At 52.4% G+C, this 15556-nt stretch overlaps 3 protein-coding genes across 7 annotated transcripts; 1 reads left to right on the top strand and 2 right to left on the bottom strand.

Annotated features, from left to right (window-relative positions):
- Positions 1 to 221: 221 nt before the first annotated feature.
- RPUSD2 (RNA pseudouridine synthase domain containing 2) lies at positions 222 to 5574 on the bottom strand. The gene is made up of 4 exons (XM_086749644.1): positions 5299 to 5574; positions 4344 to 5153; positions 3565 to 3861; positions 222 to 2843 (listed from the first exon to the last, which is right to left on the bottom strand). Exons 1-4 carry the CDS (start codon positions 5572 to 5574, stop codon positions 2031 to 2033), a joined length of 2196 nt encoding a protein of 731 aa, XP_086605770.1. The 3' UTR covers positions 222 to 2030.
- LOC104487541 (protein-L-isoaspartate(D-aspartate) O-methyltransferase) lies at positions 5172 to 10298 on the bottom strand. Of its 3 annotated transcripts, none has more exons than XM_086749432.1 (9): positions 10180 to 10298; positions 9769 to 9910; positions 8799 to 8903; positions 8236 to 8267; positions 7664 to 7768; positions 7093 to 7213; positions 6346 to 6431; positions 5953 to 6122; positions 5172 to 5590 (listed from the first exon to the last, which is right to left on the bottom strand). In XM_086749432.1, the coding sequence occupies exons 2-9, from the start codon at positions 9887 to 9889 to the stop codon at positions 5578 to 5580; spliced, it is 753 nt and encodes a 250-aa protein (XP_086605558.1). In that variant the 5' UTR covers positions 9890 to 9910; positions 10180 to 10298; the 3' UTR covers positions 5172 to 5577. The 3 variants fall into 3 exon arrangements, with proteins under 3 accessions (XP_086605558.1, XP_086605559.1, XP_086605560.1); XM_086749433.1 differs by lacking the exon at positions 10180 to 10298 and adding an exon at positions 10002 to 10119; XM_086749434.1 differs by having other exon boundaries at positions 5172 to 6122.
- Positions 10299 to 10410: 112 nt separating this feature from the next.
- On the top strand, positions 10411 to 15504 carry CCDC32 (coiled-coil domain containing 32). 3 transcript variants are annotated; one of them, XM_086749820.1, is made up of 4 exons: positions 10411 to 10436; positions 10820 to 11069; positions 13337 to 13493; positions 14975 to 15504. In XM_086749820.1, the coding sequence occupies exons 2-4, from the start codon at positions 10829 to 10831 to the stop codon at positions 15111 to 15113; spliced, it is 537 nt and encodes a 178-aa protein (XP_086605946.1). In that variant the 5' UTR covers positions 10411 to 10436; positions 10820 to 10828; the 3' UTR covers positions 15114 to 15504. The 3 variants fall into 3 exon arrangements, with proteins under 3 accessions (XP_086605946.1, XP_086605947.1, XP_086605945.1); XM_086749821.1 differs by lacking the exon at positions 10411 to 10436 and adding an exon at positions 10488 to 10509; XM_086749819.1 differs by lacking the exon at positions 10411 to 10436 and adding an exon at positions 10618 to 10748.
- Positions 15505 to 15556: the final 52 nt, after the last annotated feature.

The raw sequence follows: 15556 nt of genomic DNA, 5'->3' as shown, positions 1-15556 counted from the left end.
CCTTTGTTTAACAAGCTGCCTGTGGCTAAGTACTAGACCTGGCCTTAATACATGATGGCAGGGAAAAAATAAAATGCAATCTGTGGTTAAACTACAATCAGGAGAGACCCTTGGCAGGATGTGGAGGAGCAAAGCTCAAGCCTGAGTGAACTTTTACGGAAACACTTAACACACCAGACGGATGATCCAGAAGAAAAACCAATCACTTGGCTACTTTGGGCTCTGGGGAGAAGCAAGCACTGGTTTATTCTGGTTTGGTACACAAGTCCTGATCCCGATACATCTGTGGAGATCAACCAGTGATCCCAGGAGCCCTGCCAAGCAGGAAGGCAGCCATTCCCACAGGCCTGGCCAACCTTAGGCCCCCAGCATCCCACTCACAAACGGGCATGAAGCAGGGAGCTCTCCAGTAATCTGTGCGAAACGGGCAAACTGCTAATAAAAGGTCGGCATGAAAACCAGGTCTTGTGGGGCTGAGAAACAGCTGGAGCTGCCTAGAGCACAGCACGACAAGGAGAGATCATCTGAGACCAGGCCACACTCCCGCAAGGCTGCTGCTGTGCTTTCTGAATGGTACCAACTCCTCTGGATTCCCTTCTTCACCTTTAAAAAGGCTTCATCAGTATTTTGGAAGTGTAGGGCTACGCGTGCACCCTGGGTGGGAACGGGTGTGGAGAGACACGGACATGGAGGGACAAGGCTAGAGACCGTGTCTGCAAACAGTCCTGAAACACCACGGTTCCTCCAGGCAAAGGTCTGGATCGTCTGCAGCAGTCACCGGAGCTGGCCGTTACCACTGGGACACGCTCAGAATGGCAGGGGCGGAAGAGGATAAAAAAGAACCCGAGACAGCAGAATTATTAAAATAATCCTCCCAGAGACCAAGAAGCAACGACATAAACACTGATGAAAATAAGAACTATAGTGGTATTTATCATCCTGGAAGTATATTAATATAAAACGTGTAAGACAAAGTCTTCTGGTTCACAGAACAGCTTTTGTTTTTCTTTAAAGCTGACTGTCACGCTGAGGTGATATTAAAAACAATTCCATATCAATCAGAAACAACCTGCCTGTAGTATAGTTTAAAAAAAAAAAAAAAAAACAACAAAAAAAAACCCCCCCAAAAAACCCAGAAGCTGGCAGACTGACCTCTACTTGGGGTTTCTGCTCAAGCGTGAAGATGTTTTCAATGAGGCCCCAGGGACAGAGATCAATGGGTTCCCAGAAGAGAAACCAGATGTTTTTGAGAAGGCGGGAGGTAAGTCAGAGGGAAGGTAGCTGAACAGAAAGGCAAAAATCTACTGAATCAGTCTCCTTATAAATCCCACAAAGGCAAAATCTGGGAACTACTGCCTCCAAAAAGAACCACCCCTAGAGTTATTAACTTTAAATTGAGTCGTTATTTGAACCAATTCTGAAGGAGCAATTTCAAAGCAAGCTCTACGGTGCCAACAAACAGTAAGCAGAAAATGGATCAGCTTCACAGTGCTGTGATTTTACCTTTCGGCATTCTCGGTGATAACGTTTGGGTTTTAAAACCAGTCTGACAATAAAATGCAGCAAAAATAGTTTTGTGTATGACATGACACCCCTCACACCAAACGACATTCCAGCAGCTCTTATTGTGAGGTACACAAACATCACGCAGCAGGCCAGGAGGTTTCAGTTGCTGACTTTTAAGTGCACACAATTATCCGCGGGGATAATCGACAGCAGACCCAGAATACGCTGAGGCGAAAGGCAGAGCTGCCCCTGCCGAGTGGTGCTTGTGCCCTGAAGCGCTGGTTCGCTGAAGGGCAGCGTGATTCTCGTTCGGCGTGATTCAACGTGCTTCAGCCCCCCTCCTCCTGCTCATCTTCTACAGCGCCTGTCGGCAGCCGGGCAGCTCTCCAGCCCCAGCAGTCCTTCCCGCCCCATCTCGAGTCACAGGCACTTTGTTCACCTCCCCCACGCTAGAAAAGCGCACCTTGGGTCTTTACAAGATGCTCTCCTGGCCAGCAATGTCCATGGGTGTCAGATGCCCTGGCTCATTCCTCCCAGTCTTCCATTGCCCACTCGGGCATCTTGGAGCAATACTCAAACTGCGCTCCCTTGTAGCGCAGGGCGTGGAGGTACATCACCAGCTCCTTGGGAGAGGGGTCCCGCCTGCTCATTTTACACTCCACGCACAAAGGATCCTTCTCTCCGGAACCCTTTTCTCCCGTTTGCCCATCCTGATTCTCACATGGACCGAGTTCTTTGTTTTTTTCAAGTGTTTCCAGGTTGGTATCAGAGTTCAGCGGACACGCTGCTATGTCATTGCTCTCGGGATCCTTAGTGTCCCTCTCGGGATCCTTAGCGTCCTTGGCAGGGCAGGTGCTCTCATTTACGGGATCGGCCTGCGCAGACTTGGCGCAGTCGCTTGAATCACCACAGTCTTTATTTTCTGCGCTGGAGTTCAAGTCCTCCTCCGAAATTCCCAAGATATCCAGGCTCTGTTTGGAACGGTGCTCCTCTACTAGTGCCTTAAGGAGTTCTTCATCCGTTTTATCGATCTGGCCACCTTTGCCCCGGTGGGGGCCCCAGGCGTCCATGTTATAGATGGGGTCGTTGACAATAGGATGCCCCAAGTACTGCAGATGGACCCGGATCTGGTGCGTGCGGCCCGTGCGCGGAAGACACTTGACCACGCTGGTCCTGCCATTGTAACTGAGTCGCTGGAAGATGGTTTTGCAGAATTTCCCCTTGGGGTCCACGCGGCACACTCCCACTTTGTAAGAAACAACCAGTATGGGCTCTTCACAGACCACTTCGTGTTCTGGAAACTCCCCCACCACGCGGCAGACGTACTCCTTTTCCAGCTACGGGGAGACACAAGAGTAACTCTCAGAAAACAGAACAGAAATCTGTCTCTGTCCTGACTACACCCGAGTCCCATCCTAGCTACTCCGCTGCTTCTCTTCAATGAAATGCATTTGTAGGCAACATGCTGCCAAAATTTTATTGCAACCGGATGGCAAAGGGAAAAAACATCAAATCAAATCAGCTACTTAAAGCCAAATTTCTCTCACGCTCTCCCCAGCTAGTTGGGAAATCAAAGACACAAGGGCCTGGCCTCTTTTCCTCATATTAAATTCAAGAGCCGTCTCTTGGCGACCTTCCGTTTACGGCCTTGAAGCAAATCCTGGAAGCCAGCATCCTACAGCTACGAGTCTGTTTGGGTCAAGAGCCACTGGAAAAATGACATAAAACTTTTAAAATTGAAACAGTGTTGGATGTCTGACACATTTCCACTTAGAAATAAAACTGCTCTCTAACTTGTGCACAGTTCCAGTCAGTTTTCCCAGTCCCTTAGGGAAGGAGATACTTTTCCACCTAATATTACCCAAATCAAGTACATTTTCAGTCTTTTTCTCTTGATGCCTCTCATGCCTAATACAATAAGAAGAATAAGATGACCACAAGCTGCTTTGGGAATTTGGACTCGTCTAGACCACAAACTTGACTGACTTTGGACCTAACCCGTTTCAAGAAAATACCGCGCAACAGATTCCAAAAACTACCGCAGCCCTCAGCCCTCACCTGTCTCTCCCGAACCTGCTCATCGATCCTCTTGGACACCTCAGCGGTCTTGGCAAACATCAGCACGCCCGAGGTCATGCGGTCCAGTCGGTGAATGGTATGCAGCTCCTTCAGATCGTGCTCTTTGCCCAGGATGAAGATGACCGTGTTGTGACGAAACCTGCCACAGGGGTGTACGGGCAATGAGGAGGGTTTGTCCACAACCACCACCTCATCGTCCTCCACCAAGATCTGGATGGGCTGGGCGGTGACCGGCGGCTCATGGCGATGCACCGTATTCCTGAGAAAATCATTATTCTGCAAGACAGACAGACAATTAGCGTGAATCCAGCCTGTGCAACGGCCCCATCCCGCCACACGCGCTGCAGGCTTGGTATTGCGGGGGGAAAGGAAAGCCCCTTCGTCCTGGAGCCCAGGATTGAGCACAACAACTCTGCCCATCAACGTTCAAACTCAGTAACGTGTGTAAGCGCCATCTCCGTGCCTCGCACGTTCTGAGGGGGCTGGGCAGGAAGCTGTGGGGCACGCTGGCTCGCGCAGGGCTGCGGGATCCACACGCTCCTGACCCTGCCGGGGCAAGGATTCCCTGCAAGACCCGATTCCCCCAGGCGCGGCAGCCCTTGGCAATAACCGGGGGGGTTATTTCACCGCGCTGCTCAGGCTGACGCCCATTGCCGTGGCCTCCCACGCTGGGTTACGCGAGTGTCCTGCATCACCAGGACATCCCCGGGGGCACCCAGCGGTAGGGTGGCGGTGCTGGGAAGGGGGGGGCTGCCCACCTTGAGCACGACGTCCAGGTCGCTGACGGGCTCCTCGTTGAGGCGGAGGCGGCCGGCGCGGGCGGCGGCTCGGTAGTAGGCCAGGGGCTGGGCGCGGAACTCGGTGCTGAAGACGTGGAGGAGGCTGCGGCCCACCCAGCGGCCCTTGCAGTAGGTGCGGAAATCGAAGTAGTAGGGCCGCACCTTGCGCAGCCCCCCCTCGAAGTAGTAGGAGGTCTCGGCGAAGTGCGCGGCCCCGAAGCTCACCCCGCTGCTCCGCTTCCGCGGCGGCGGCACGTAGCGCTCCCCGGCCGCCAGCCGCCGCTTCTTCGGGGCGGGCGCCGCTCCCTCCCTGTCCCCGGGGCCCGGCTCCTCCTCCTCCTCCTCCCCCCCCCCGCCCCCCGCCGCCGGGGCCCGGTGCCGCCATGCAGCAGCCGCCGCGGCGGGGAACCGGCGCGCGCGCCCCGCACCGAAACCGCGCTGCCCACAGTGCCACGGCGTGACGCAACGAGGCGCGACGCGGCGTGACGTGACGCAAGGGTTGCGCGGCCAATCGCCGCGAAGCCACGCCCCCTCCTCCCGCGCGGCGGCGCGCTCTGCCTTTTCCCGCCTGAGCGGCGGGGCCCGCGGTGACCGGTAGGACGGGGCGGCCCCGGCCCCGGCCCCGTTCCGGGAGGGGCCCTCGCACCCGCCCGCCGCCCCCGAGCCTCCCGGTCCAGCCGCTCCCGCGGGAGAAGGGAAGAGCCCAAAGAGCGGGATTTTAAACCCCGAATTCTCCGCGGTGCTACCGGCGCTGAAAGGCGCCGCGGCGGGACAGCTCCGGTAATTACACTGACAGACAGATCCGAGTAGGTGGCTGCTCGGAAACTGTAATTGCGTCTTATTTCCGTCAAGCGTTAGGCAGAGTAGTCAATATTACAGAGTAGTTTTAGTTTCAGCTTCAGTGCTGCCGCCTGCTCCCGGGATTCCCGGGAACCGGTGTCACCGGCAGCTCACGGCAGGGCAGCGGCGGCCGCCCGGAGCCACCGGCCGCCCGGCAGCCGGCACGGCCTCGAGAGCCTCCCCCTGCTCCTGCCGCTGGAGAAACCCAGCGCCCGGCCCCGTCCCTCCGGAACGGGCTGGAGCAGCGCCCGCCTTCGCGACGCGTCTGCTGGTGAAGCTCCCGTTCGAACCCGAACCCGCACAGCCGGCCCTCTACAGCCGTTAAGTCCCGTTCGTGAGCCCTCTGAGGGCACCAGAGAGATCCATCCATCTGTCACAATTCATCCCTGAGGCAAAGGAAAACCAACAGTTACCACGCGCGGCCTTCGCGTCAGCGACAGAATCAACACGGCTACGGCGTTTGTAAAAGTGCACAGGCTCCAAAAAAAGTAAAAAAAAAAAAAAAAAAAAAAAAAAAAAAAAAAGCTCGAGTCCTCAGTCTGCAAGCCCTATCTAACAGAAAACACATCCTGCTCTCCTGCTGTGTCCCACCACACCCAAGCCTCCTCTCTCTTTTTTTTTTTTGGTTTTCACAAACAGCATCTGCTCGGAACCAGGACTCTGTCAGTAAAGCCAGCAGCCAAGGAGAGCAAGCTCACAGGGACAGCTGTGAGGGAGAAACGTTCCTCAACGGAGAGGAAATTTTTACCGAGGCCACTGCTTTTCCTTATCTGTCAGAGGAACGTAGATCACGCCCATCAGCTGCGTTTCGACGATCTGCCCGTCGCTGGTTTTGTCGTACTGCATTAGAACTTGGTTTGCGCCTTCGGGACCAACAGGCAGTATTAACCGGCCTCCCGGCTTCAGTTCATTCAGCAGCTGGCAAGCACAGAAACCACAATCAGCAGAGCCAAAAAAAAAAAAGAGACAACAGAAATAAGCCATGCTGTGAATGTCATGACACCTCCAAAAGCACAAGCTTGCCAGCTCCACGTAAAACAGATGGAAAGAGAAGCTTCCAGTGGTTCCCTGGTTATTTGTTTTTTCACAGCTGCTGACGCAGGCGGCCCACAGCAACAGCCGTCCAGCTCAACCCCCTTACCTCCTTTGGGACAGTCGCTGCTGCCGCGCCAACGTGGATGGCATCGTAAGGAGCCTCCTCGGGGTATCCCTGCCTGCCGTCCCCAACTACAGGAGGAAGAAAAGCATGCAGAAAAGACTTTTGTTCTGATAACAACTCCACACAAAAATAATTCTTCCTGTATCCTTTCAACTGAAATCTAGATGATGAAAACTTCATCATGAGATTGTGGTGGGAATTGGAATTCCCAAATCAGAGCACTGACCCCTCTGCTCCAAATGTAGCATTGATTTACTGTTTAAAAAGGGGAGGCATTTCTGGAACTGAGCCATGCTAGAAGAAGGAACAGTCAAAGCCAGGAGGGTCTTTCAGTGACACAGTGGCTTTGTGCAGACTCGAGACTCCAGAGCTGACTCAGGTTGTCCTCCCAAAAACCACAACAGTGTGTTCGGAGCCCTTCAAATCTACTAAACCTAGATGTGGCAGGACCACTCTCCTCTGAAGAGCGTCTCTTGCTGGATTCAGATAGCCCCTGCGCATTGGAAGGCAGGCGTACGATGAGACTGCCTGTAACGCTAAATACTACTTGTTTACACCGCAGCGTTCGGGTCAGCGTGGCGTGGCGCTCGTTTAGCCAGCGGTTTCTGCCAACACCGCAGCAAGCATCAGCTGAAACAGGAACAACTGCCTGGAGGAGCAGAGCTCTGCAGGCAGCCAGAGCTAGAGCGTTCACAGGGGGGAACAGCGTCAGGGCCGCAGAGAGCTCACCCACAAGCTTTACGCGGCCAGAGCTGAGCAAAGCTGGATCATCTTCTTGGACGTTTCTGACGGACTCGTGTACCAGCTCTTTGATGTGCTCTACGCCCACAGCCTTCCCTGTCGGGCCCACCTAAAAAGAAAAGCAGCAGACAAACACCTAATACCTCCCGTAATTACAGAGATGTGTTTTATAGGGCGAGTTACCGTGGGGACTGGAAAATACCCAGGAAGCTGCTTAAGAGCGGAGTTTCTGAGCAGGAGGTGCAGACACCCTGCCCCTCGGTTCTAAGCTGAGCGGTCCCGGTTGTAACAGCTGCTTGAGGGGCAGACAGACACCGCCTGCGGGGATTCCTGGTAATCCTTCATTTCCAAAGAAATCACTATTTGGTGAACTAGCAGCTTCCGTGGCAGGGCCAGCTCTTGCCTAACTAACCTCCTGAGAAGAGTAACTTGACCAGCTTTCTAGCACTTCACAGAAAATAATTTCAGGAGTTTGGAAAGCCAAAAGTCCACGCCAGCCACAGCACGCTACCCGCCCCGATGCCCCTTACTAGCCGGAAACGGAGTCCCGCGAGCTCACCATCCTGGCAAAGCAAGCTGTGAGGTATCCACTCCCAGATCCAACATCCAGCGCTTTCGCACCTTCCACAAGCTGATCCTTCAGCAATTCCAGTGCGTGGGCATGCTGTGTGGACAACAGGGGCAAGGAGGTGTGAAACATCCCGTTTCCTCTCCTTGTTCTTGTTCTAAGCATTATCTGCTCTGACTCAAACACAGCACACCCGGCATTTTGCCTGACACATTCAGAGCGAAATGCAAGCGTGCTAGGTCTTTTTGCAGAACAGCATGTAGGAGGAGGTTCAGTAATAAGATGGGAAGCAGCAGGAAAAAAGGTCTCATGTGAAAAATGGAGAACGTGAATGGCCAGCCTCAGATAATTCATCTCTAAGCATACTTCTAAAGCAACTTAAAGAGTACAGGGCAAACTCTTCCTAAAAAGAAAAAAAGCTTTGCATATACAGTGCCTAGAGAAACAAGCATGATAATCGTGTCCATGGGATCTGTTTCACCTTTCTACTTCAGTATTTAAGAAAAAATAAAAAATGTCAAACAATTTCCTCAATTTCTGCTAAGAGTGAAGCTTCCTCTTACCATATGCGGTGCGCTGATTGTAGCCTTGTATCCTAAAAGGAAACAAGGGACAAAAGTTGTGTGATAAAGAAATGACAATTAAAATTACCAAAACTGTTCTTTACTCTCCCCGCTTTCCTCTAAAAATACGAAAACACTTCTCTTTGGCCGCACTAAAGCACTTCACGGACTTTCCATCTCCTCCCGGAGGGTTACTACCGAGCGCAGGACGGCTGCACGGCGCTGCCGCTCCCAAGCGCTCCAGCCCCCAGCTCATCCACCAAAACGCTCCGCAGCCCTCGCATCTGCGCTCGCTTCCGCTCCCTAGGCAGGACTCTGAGCACTCAACGGGCGTTGTGAACGTGGAAAGGCTGTATTGTTCTTCCCTCTGGATCCCACGGTTGCAATACGGATGGGGTTTGCTCTCCTTGACCTGCCGTAAAACTCAGCTGCTGTTCCGGGGAGAGAGCACCTCGCACGGAGAGCTCAGCCCTGCCGAGCCACCTCGTGCCCCTCTGTCAGCACGACGAGCGTATCGACGAGCAGCCCGTCAAAGTGGCGACGCTTGGCCTCAAGTTACTCACCGATAGACTGAGGAGAATCCATGTAGGGGAAATATTTGATGTAGTGACCTCTGTCAGTAGCCAGCAGCACATCAAAGACTCGCTGGGATTTAATTATTCCTTTTTCTGGGAGAAGAAGGAAAACAGAGACAGAAAGGACTTAAATCCTCAGTCCTGTAGCAAGAGGAGATTTGGTAGGGGGGGAGTACAGTTTGGGGAGCTAGCAGTGGAACTGGGAGAGTTCAACCTTAACAAGCAATCTGAGAGGGGACAGAAAACAAAACCGCAGGTGGAAGTGTGTCCTTTTCAGTTTCTGCTACACCAAACAAAATCAGGTCACGCTCCCAGCCACCAGCTGGGACCTCAGCAGTCCCTCTCAGAGGACAGGGACTTATGCCCGCAGTGTTTCTGGGGCTGCCAAACGTCATGAGAGATAAATAGAGTCACGCTTTCCCTCCTGAAAGTGGAGACTCCGGGTCAGGTTTCAGGAGCACTGGCACGGTGAGTAAATGAAAGTTAAGAGCGATGACTGCAGAAACATTCTACATCCCTCCACACCTCATCTCCGAAGGAACTCTCGCAGGGGAAAAATTCAAAGCTATTTTGAGGTGTGTTCCAGCCTGCTGTCTGGAGCAGAGCGGTGGCACCAAGCACCGCTCCAGTCCCAAGGCATCTCACTGGAGGCGAGGCGCCGGCTGCCAAGAAGCTCCGCAGCTCCAGGCACACGTTGCGCAGTGTTTTAAAAGGCATCATGCGTTTACCACCCGGGAAGCCGTGGACAGTCCTTCCTGCCACTTCTGGCATAACGCCTTGTCTCCAGTTATAAATACAACAAGTTCAGACGGGGACAGGTACTGAAATTCAGGCAACATTGACTCCAACATTTCAGAGCGAGCAGCGTCGCAGTGCATAACACCAAACGTCCTGACAGCGCGGTGCCCACGGGTCCCACCGGCAGCCACGGGACGCCTGGCCAGGCGCCGGTACTCACTGTAGAGGTTGTTGACCAGCTCGGGGTGCGTCTTGCCGCTGGAGGTCCAGGCCATGGTCCTGGCGAAGAGCAGTCCCATGAGTGCGAGTGCAGGCGCGGCGCGGGGCAGCGGGCAGCTCATCCCACGGAGACGGGCAGCGGCCTGCCAGAGCGGGAACCCAAACCACTCACAACCAGCTCCCTTGCCAGGGAACCCAAACCCTTTCCTCACCGTGAGGCCGCCTCGCACATACGGTGCTGTCGGAACCAGGCCGCGCCCCGGGCCGGGCCCCCGGGAGCCCTTTCAGCCAGGAGAGCGGGGCCCAGAGGGCGCGGCCGCCCCCTTCCCCACAACAAACCCGCCGCCACACCAGCCCCTCCGAGCCGGTACCGGTACCGGTGCCGGTGCCAGCCCCGCGCCCCGGCGCTCACCGCGCAGCCGCCCTAGGCCCCGCCGCTGCCAGCTGTAACGGCTCGCCCGCTTCCGCCGCGCAGGAAAACTTCCGCCCTTCGCTAAGATGGCGCCGGCGCGGATTCAAGGTGCCCTCACCCATCCCGGCGGTTCCCCGCCCTCCGCGGGGCGCCGGGCCAATAGGCGCCCTCTGGCCGCCGGAGGAGCGCGGCGATTGGTCAGATCCTAACGCCAATCGCCGCGCCGTGGGAAGCAGTTGCGGTTTCCCGTGTTTACGGTGCGGGCGGCTGTAGCGGCGGCGGTGGCCGGTGCGGGGACCGGGGCGGCCCCTCCGTGTCCGCGGGGAAGCGGTTCGGGCGGTCCCGGGGAGCGGTGGTGACAGGGGCCTCCGCGGGGAGGGGCGCCGAGGCGGCCGGGGCAGCGCGGCCTGCGTGCCCGGTGCCCAGGCCCTGAGGGCCCCGGCGGGTCCCTGGGTACACATGCGACACACAGGAGCGGGCCGTCGCTCTCTGGAGGGAGGCCACGCTTCCCCGGTGGGATGAGAGCTCCCTAAAGCGTCTGGTGACGCTGGGGACTTGGGCTGAGTGGGGTAGGTAGGGGGAGGCCTGGGAGGGAGGGGTTTCTGCTCGGTGTTCATCATTTACCCCCCCCCCCCCCCAGGACTTCACGATGAGGATGATTGACAGCCTTGACTGCGTGGTCACCAGGTCCAGTGAAGACCTCTGGGCTGAAATCTGTTCCTGTCTGCCACATCCCGAGCAGAAGGACGGGAGCGATGCCTTTACAGACTCCTTCATGGATTCCTCTGCCGACGGAGGAAGCCAGGGCAGCGGATCGGGTGGCTCTTCCCAAACAACCCTGAAGCCCTGGGCGCCCCTGAATGATTCCGAGGTGTATTTAGCATCCCTGGGTGAGTATCTGGTAAGGCTTCCATTTCTCTGGTTGCTCAGGTGCCCCATGACAGCTGTGGCTCTGTGCACGCGCTGAGGCGACGGCACTCACAGCTCTGGTTGGAAAGATGTCCTGCAGCTATTTAACAGAGCACCCGACTCATTCACTGCAAATGCATTAGTGGAAATGAGAAACACAATCATAGCTTCTTCAGCTATGTCACAGAAAGGAACTTTTTGTCAAGTACAAACCAAAGAATTTGGGTTTTTCCCCTAAAATAAGTGGGTAAAAAGAGCACTGCTGTTTTTTTTCTCTGCAGAACGTGTAGTTCCGCTGTAGCTGGCTTGGGGAACGGAAGTGCGTTCTGAACTCTTCATCGAGCCTGTGTGGGTTTGTGTTGCCAGTATTTGTCTCCTTCTTTTTATGGAGTCTCGGGAGACGCTTCTGAGTGGAAAGAGAAAAGTGAAATTTCTGTCTCTGACCTGGTTTCTGGTTGGAGAGGAGGGGGCAGGTATGGGAAAGCAAGCTCTGGTCCTTTCCCAGATCGTGCCTGCTGGAATCTGTACACAATGACAGGTCATGCAGATCGTCTTTGCACGATCACTTCTCTTAATTCCTGCATAACCTGTAAAGCCATAAATTGACTGTGAGCAGCGTAACAGCTGACAGCAGCACTCGATGCGAGGGATGACAAGGTTGCCAGTGCTGGAGCTAGCACCCTAGCACAGCTAAGCGCTGCAGTCTTTAGCTCTAAAGCTGTGGAATTTGTCACCCTCTCTTAAATGTTTCCTACTCCCTTCAGAGGCCTCATTGTACAACAGGCTTCAGCCCCAGGACGGATGCTCCTGTTGCCTGTTAGAAGGAAGCTTTGGGGTTCCCCTGCTCTCCAGCACTTGGACTGCTACTCCCTGTGCTTGTAGCACAATATTCCATCTTTAACGGCTCTTCTTTTCTCCTTCTTCCCCTCCTGTGGAGTCTTTTTTTTTTATCTTGGGTCAGCTTGTAACCTGGTTTGCAGTGCAGCCACACTCACAGTTGTCTTGGCTTGCGTAGGAGGCTGCATACAGAAAGAGGCCAGGAGGAATGGGTGTCAGAAGTGCCTTTTTAAGCTTTTATTCCTGCTAGAGCTTCCATCTTGCCTTATTTGCTGGTTTAGACTATTATTTCCCAGCGCGCTAAGTAGAGCTCTTGGTATCAGATCACACATGCCACAGCAACAGGACATAAATTGCTCTTCTGGTATTAATTACTGCTGCAGTTCCAGCTTGTTCAGAAAATGCCAGTGGATTAATTTTTACAAGCAGGCTTCAGACTGGATCTGTGTCTGTTTTCAGACTAGATCTGTTGTTTTCTCACAGGCAGGATGAAAGCGTAGGAGTAGCACAAAGTTTCTCCTGTACATTTGGGCTAAGTCAACAGAAATATAAACCTCTTCCTGGCTTGTACCCGGCCAGGACTACTGATTGTGGAATCAGAGCATCAGCCTGGCAGTATGTTTGGACAGATAGGATAATTCAAATCTTCTGACTCGCTAGGGTCAGAGATATGCAGTGACAGCTCTGTTCTGCGACACAAGACAGCCTCCAAAAACTCAACAGGTGGGCCCCAGTGTTGTGAACTAGCCCAGCTCAGCTAGTGATGATAGGCTGTTCAGTGAAAATGGGGTTACAGATCCATACCTGAGCCAGTTTAAAGAGGAAAGCACTATGATGGGATTTTGTGACCAGAAGAAGACACAATTGCTTTCCTGTAGCTTTGTGTGTGGTAGTTGGGTCACCCTGCGTCTGGTGAGGAGGCGCTTTCCATCGTCCCCAGGGGCTGAGCAGCTCACAAGATCCCATTCTGTTATGGGACACCCAACAAATAATACTGCTGCACTCATTTTTTTTTTTCCCCTCAGTTTGGGCATTATTTGGATTCAGACTACAATTAGGTGTGATTTATATTCTGTGCCAATTTGCAAGGAAGTTGTAGGAACCGAATGCCTGTGAGATCTGACCGCTCCTGCGCAGTTTCACAGAAACGGAACAGTAAGTGTGAAGTCATTGAAACAAAAACAGGCAGAGCTGACTGATGGCATAAACTTTGTTTCCTTCAGAAGCATCACCTAAAAAATACCATCTTGTATCCATGCAAGAAATACAGGGGGAAAAAAAATGACTTCTCAAATATGGCTTAGTCTTGAAAAGTTAATTTAACTTTTTTTTGATACAGAAATCCAGATATTTCTTTTCTGCCCTTTCAGAAAGACATAATAACAAAGACCCCTCCTTTGCCTCTTCACAGAGAGAAGACTGATGAGAATTAAAGGCTTGTCTCAAGAGGTGACCTCCAAGGATATGCTGCGCACTCTCTCCCAGGCTAAGAAGGAATGCTGGGACAGGTTCCTGCAGGAGAAGTTTGAGTCTGAATGTTACGTAGAGGGACATGATGCTGATGAGAGGTAATAAACGAGTCAAGGAGAAGGGATTACCACTTACCGTCTTAAAAACTCAAATAAGGTTTTTTTTCAAGACTTCTGCTAAGGCATTATGACAAATATAACATCTCACTGCAACTTGGTGAGGCTGTCACAGGCTTTCTGAACCCGTTTGGTAATGACCATTTGCATCATACTAGAGGGGAACTCAGAGCACGCTGGGTTGGAGTTCAGCAAGGCATCAGAGGCAGGTGGGATCTGGAGTTCTTTACGGGGTCAGTACCAGCCCTGAGATTTCCTGAATGGCTCTCGTTTCCGCGCCTCTCTGACAGTGCTGCCGCTCCAGCTTCTAGCTGGAAAGAAGATTATTTTTCTCCCTTGAAGAAATCTACTTAAGCCAGTTTGGAAGTTTAAGTATGAAAAATAATCCATGTTTATAAGGAGTTTTTAGGTTTTTTTTCTTTGATCAGTTAACTTCAACGTGATTTATATTTAAAAACAAGCTTTTGTAGCTGTACATGTTATCCACGAAAGCTGTGGATGTTATCCACAAAAGAATTTTCCTCCCTAGAATTCGGCTGTGAAGTTAGAGGTCACTCCCGAATGGTGCAGAAGTATTTGACTCTCACCCACCAGTGTAATTAAACAAGCCTTAACTTTTAGGCATGCAGATAATTTCAAGGACATTACCAGATGAAATTTTGCTCTTGTGAAGGAGCAAGAGGAAGCTAGTTTTGTTGTGGCCGTAGCGAATGACTGGAATCATGCTTCTAGAAGATGAGCATAGACACACAGGCGTACATTTAAGAGCTGTAATACTGAACTTTTAGGGCTATAGCGGCAGTTAAACAGACAGGGCAGATCTGGTCAGACCAGTTATGGTGAGATAGGCTGTACGACAGTAATTATGCTAGTGTGTATTTGTAAACCTCTGCAGAATCCACAGTATGGTTAGCAATCTAGAATGTACACCTACTGCCTTTTTCTTCTTTAATCTTTTGGTGCTATTAATGGTCACACATTTTTATACATGCTTCCTGTCCTGGTTTTGTTCCCCTCCCTTCCCCCCTGTATTTCCTAATTGTGATCACAATTAGCCAGCTGTAGGTTGTTTGTTTTGTTTTAACATGAGTTTTTGTTCATTCCAGCCTAGAAAGCTGGAAATGGAGTTTTAGTCTTTGGCTGCAGAGACAGACTAGTAGTTCAAGAATGTAAAGGTTGACGTACCTGCTAAGGGTTCTTTTCATCGAGGCAAAATCTGAGCGTAGAACTCTTCTAAGGATAGCTGGAAAAGCCCAGCTACAGCAGAATGTCTTTGTGGAGTGACAGATTCTGCTTGCTCCTCTGGCACACGGATCAGGCTCGTGACAGACCTTACCTGTGGCAGTAGGAATACCTACAGAGGTGAAAGAAATACGTACGGAGGGTTTTCCCGACGCTGTTTTCATACATTCCTGGGAGGCTTTGTGGCTCTTGTTTCACTTTCTGTCTTTTCTTTCCCTCAGCACGCTGGAACATCTAAAGCGATGGCTGCAACCTGATAAAGTGGCCATCAGTACTGAGGAGGTGCAGTGCCTCATCCCTCCAGAATCTCAGGCAGAGAAGCAGGAGACCGAGGAAGAGCCTCCAGCTGCAGAGCAGTGAGATCCGCACCCGCCACGGAGCTGCCTCTTGTCTGAGCCCTGATGAAGTTGTATCCAGTAATGAGGGGAGGGGGCCAAAGTGCCAATTATCAGGCAATTAAAAAAAACCAGCAGAACAACCCCAACACACAAACACCCCAGCTCTGGACCTCCAGAGACAGTGACTGGCATTTGTTATGGACAAAAGCAGAACGCCTGTGACACAGTGTGTGCTGAACTGAAACCTTCCTTCGATCTTCTCCCAGCCCGTAGCACCCTGATCATTCCAGTCTGAATGGGAGTTGTTTGTAGCTCATCAGGAGACATATTGAACAAAAAAAAAATGCAGCTCAGAAGCATCAGAAAACATAATAGTCTAGAATAGAACAGATAAAACCACTGAATGGGTTTTTGTTCCTGTCCTGTGCCTGTTTTATTACTCAGTTGGGCATTTTTTTGTTATTT

This window comes from Chlamydotis macqueenii, chromosome 5 (genome assembly GCF_036417535.1).
Source record: "Chlamydotis macqueenii isolate bChlMac1 chromosome 5, bChlMac1.mat, whole genome shotgun sequence".
Taxonomy (NCBI): domain Eukaryota; kingdom Metazoa; phylum Chordata; class Aves; order Otidiformes; family Otididae; genus Chlamydotis; species Chlamydotis macqueenii.
The sequence above is the reverse complement of the archived record's forward strand: the minus strand, read 5'-3'. Positions and strand labels throughout refer to the sequence as shown.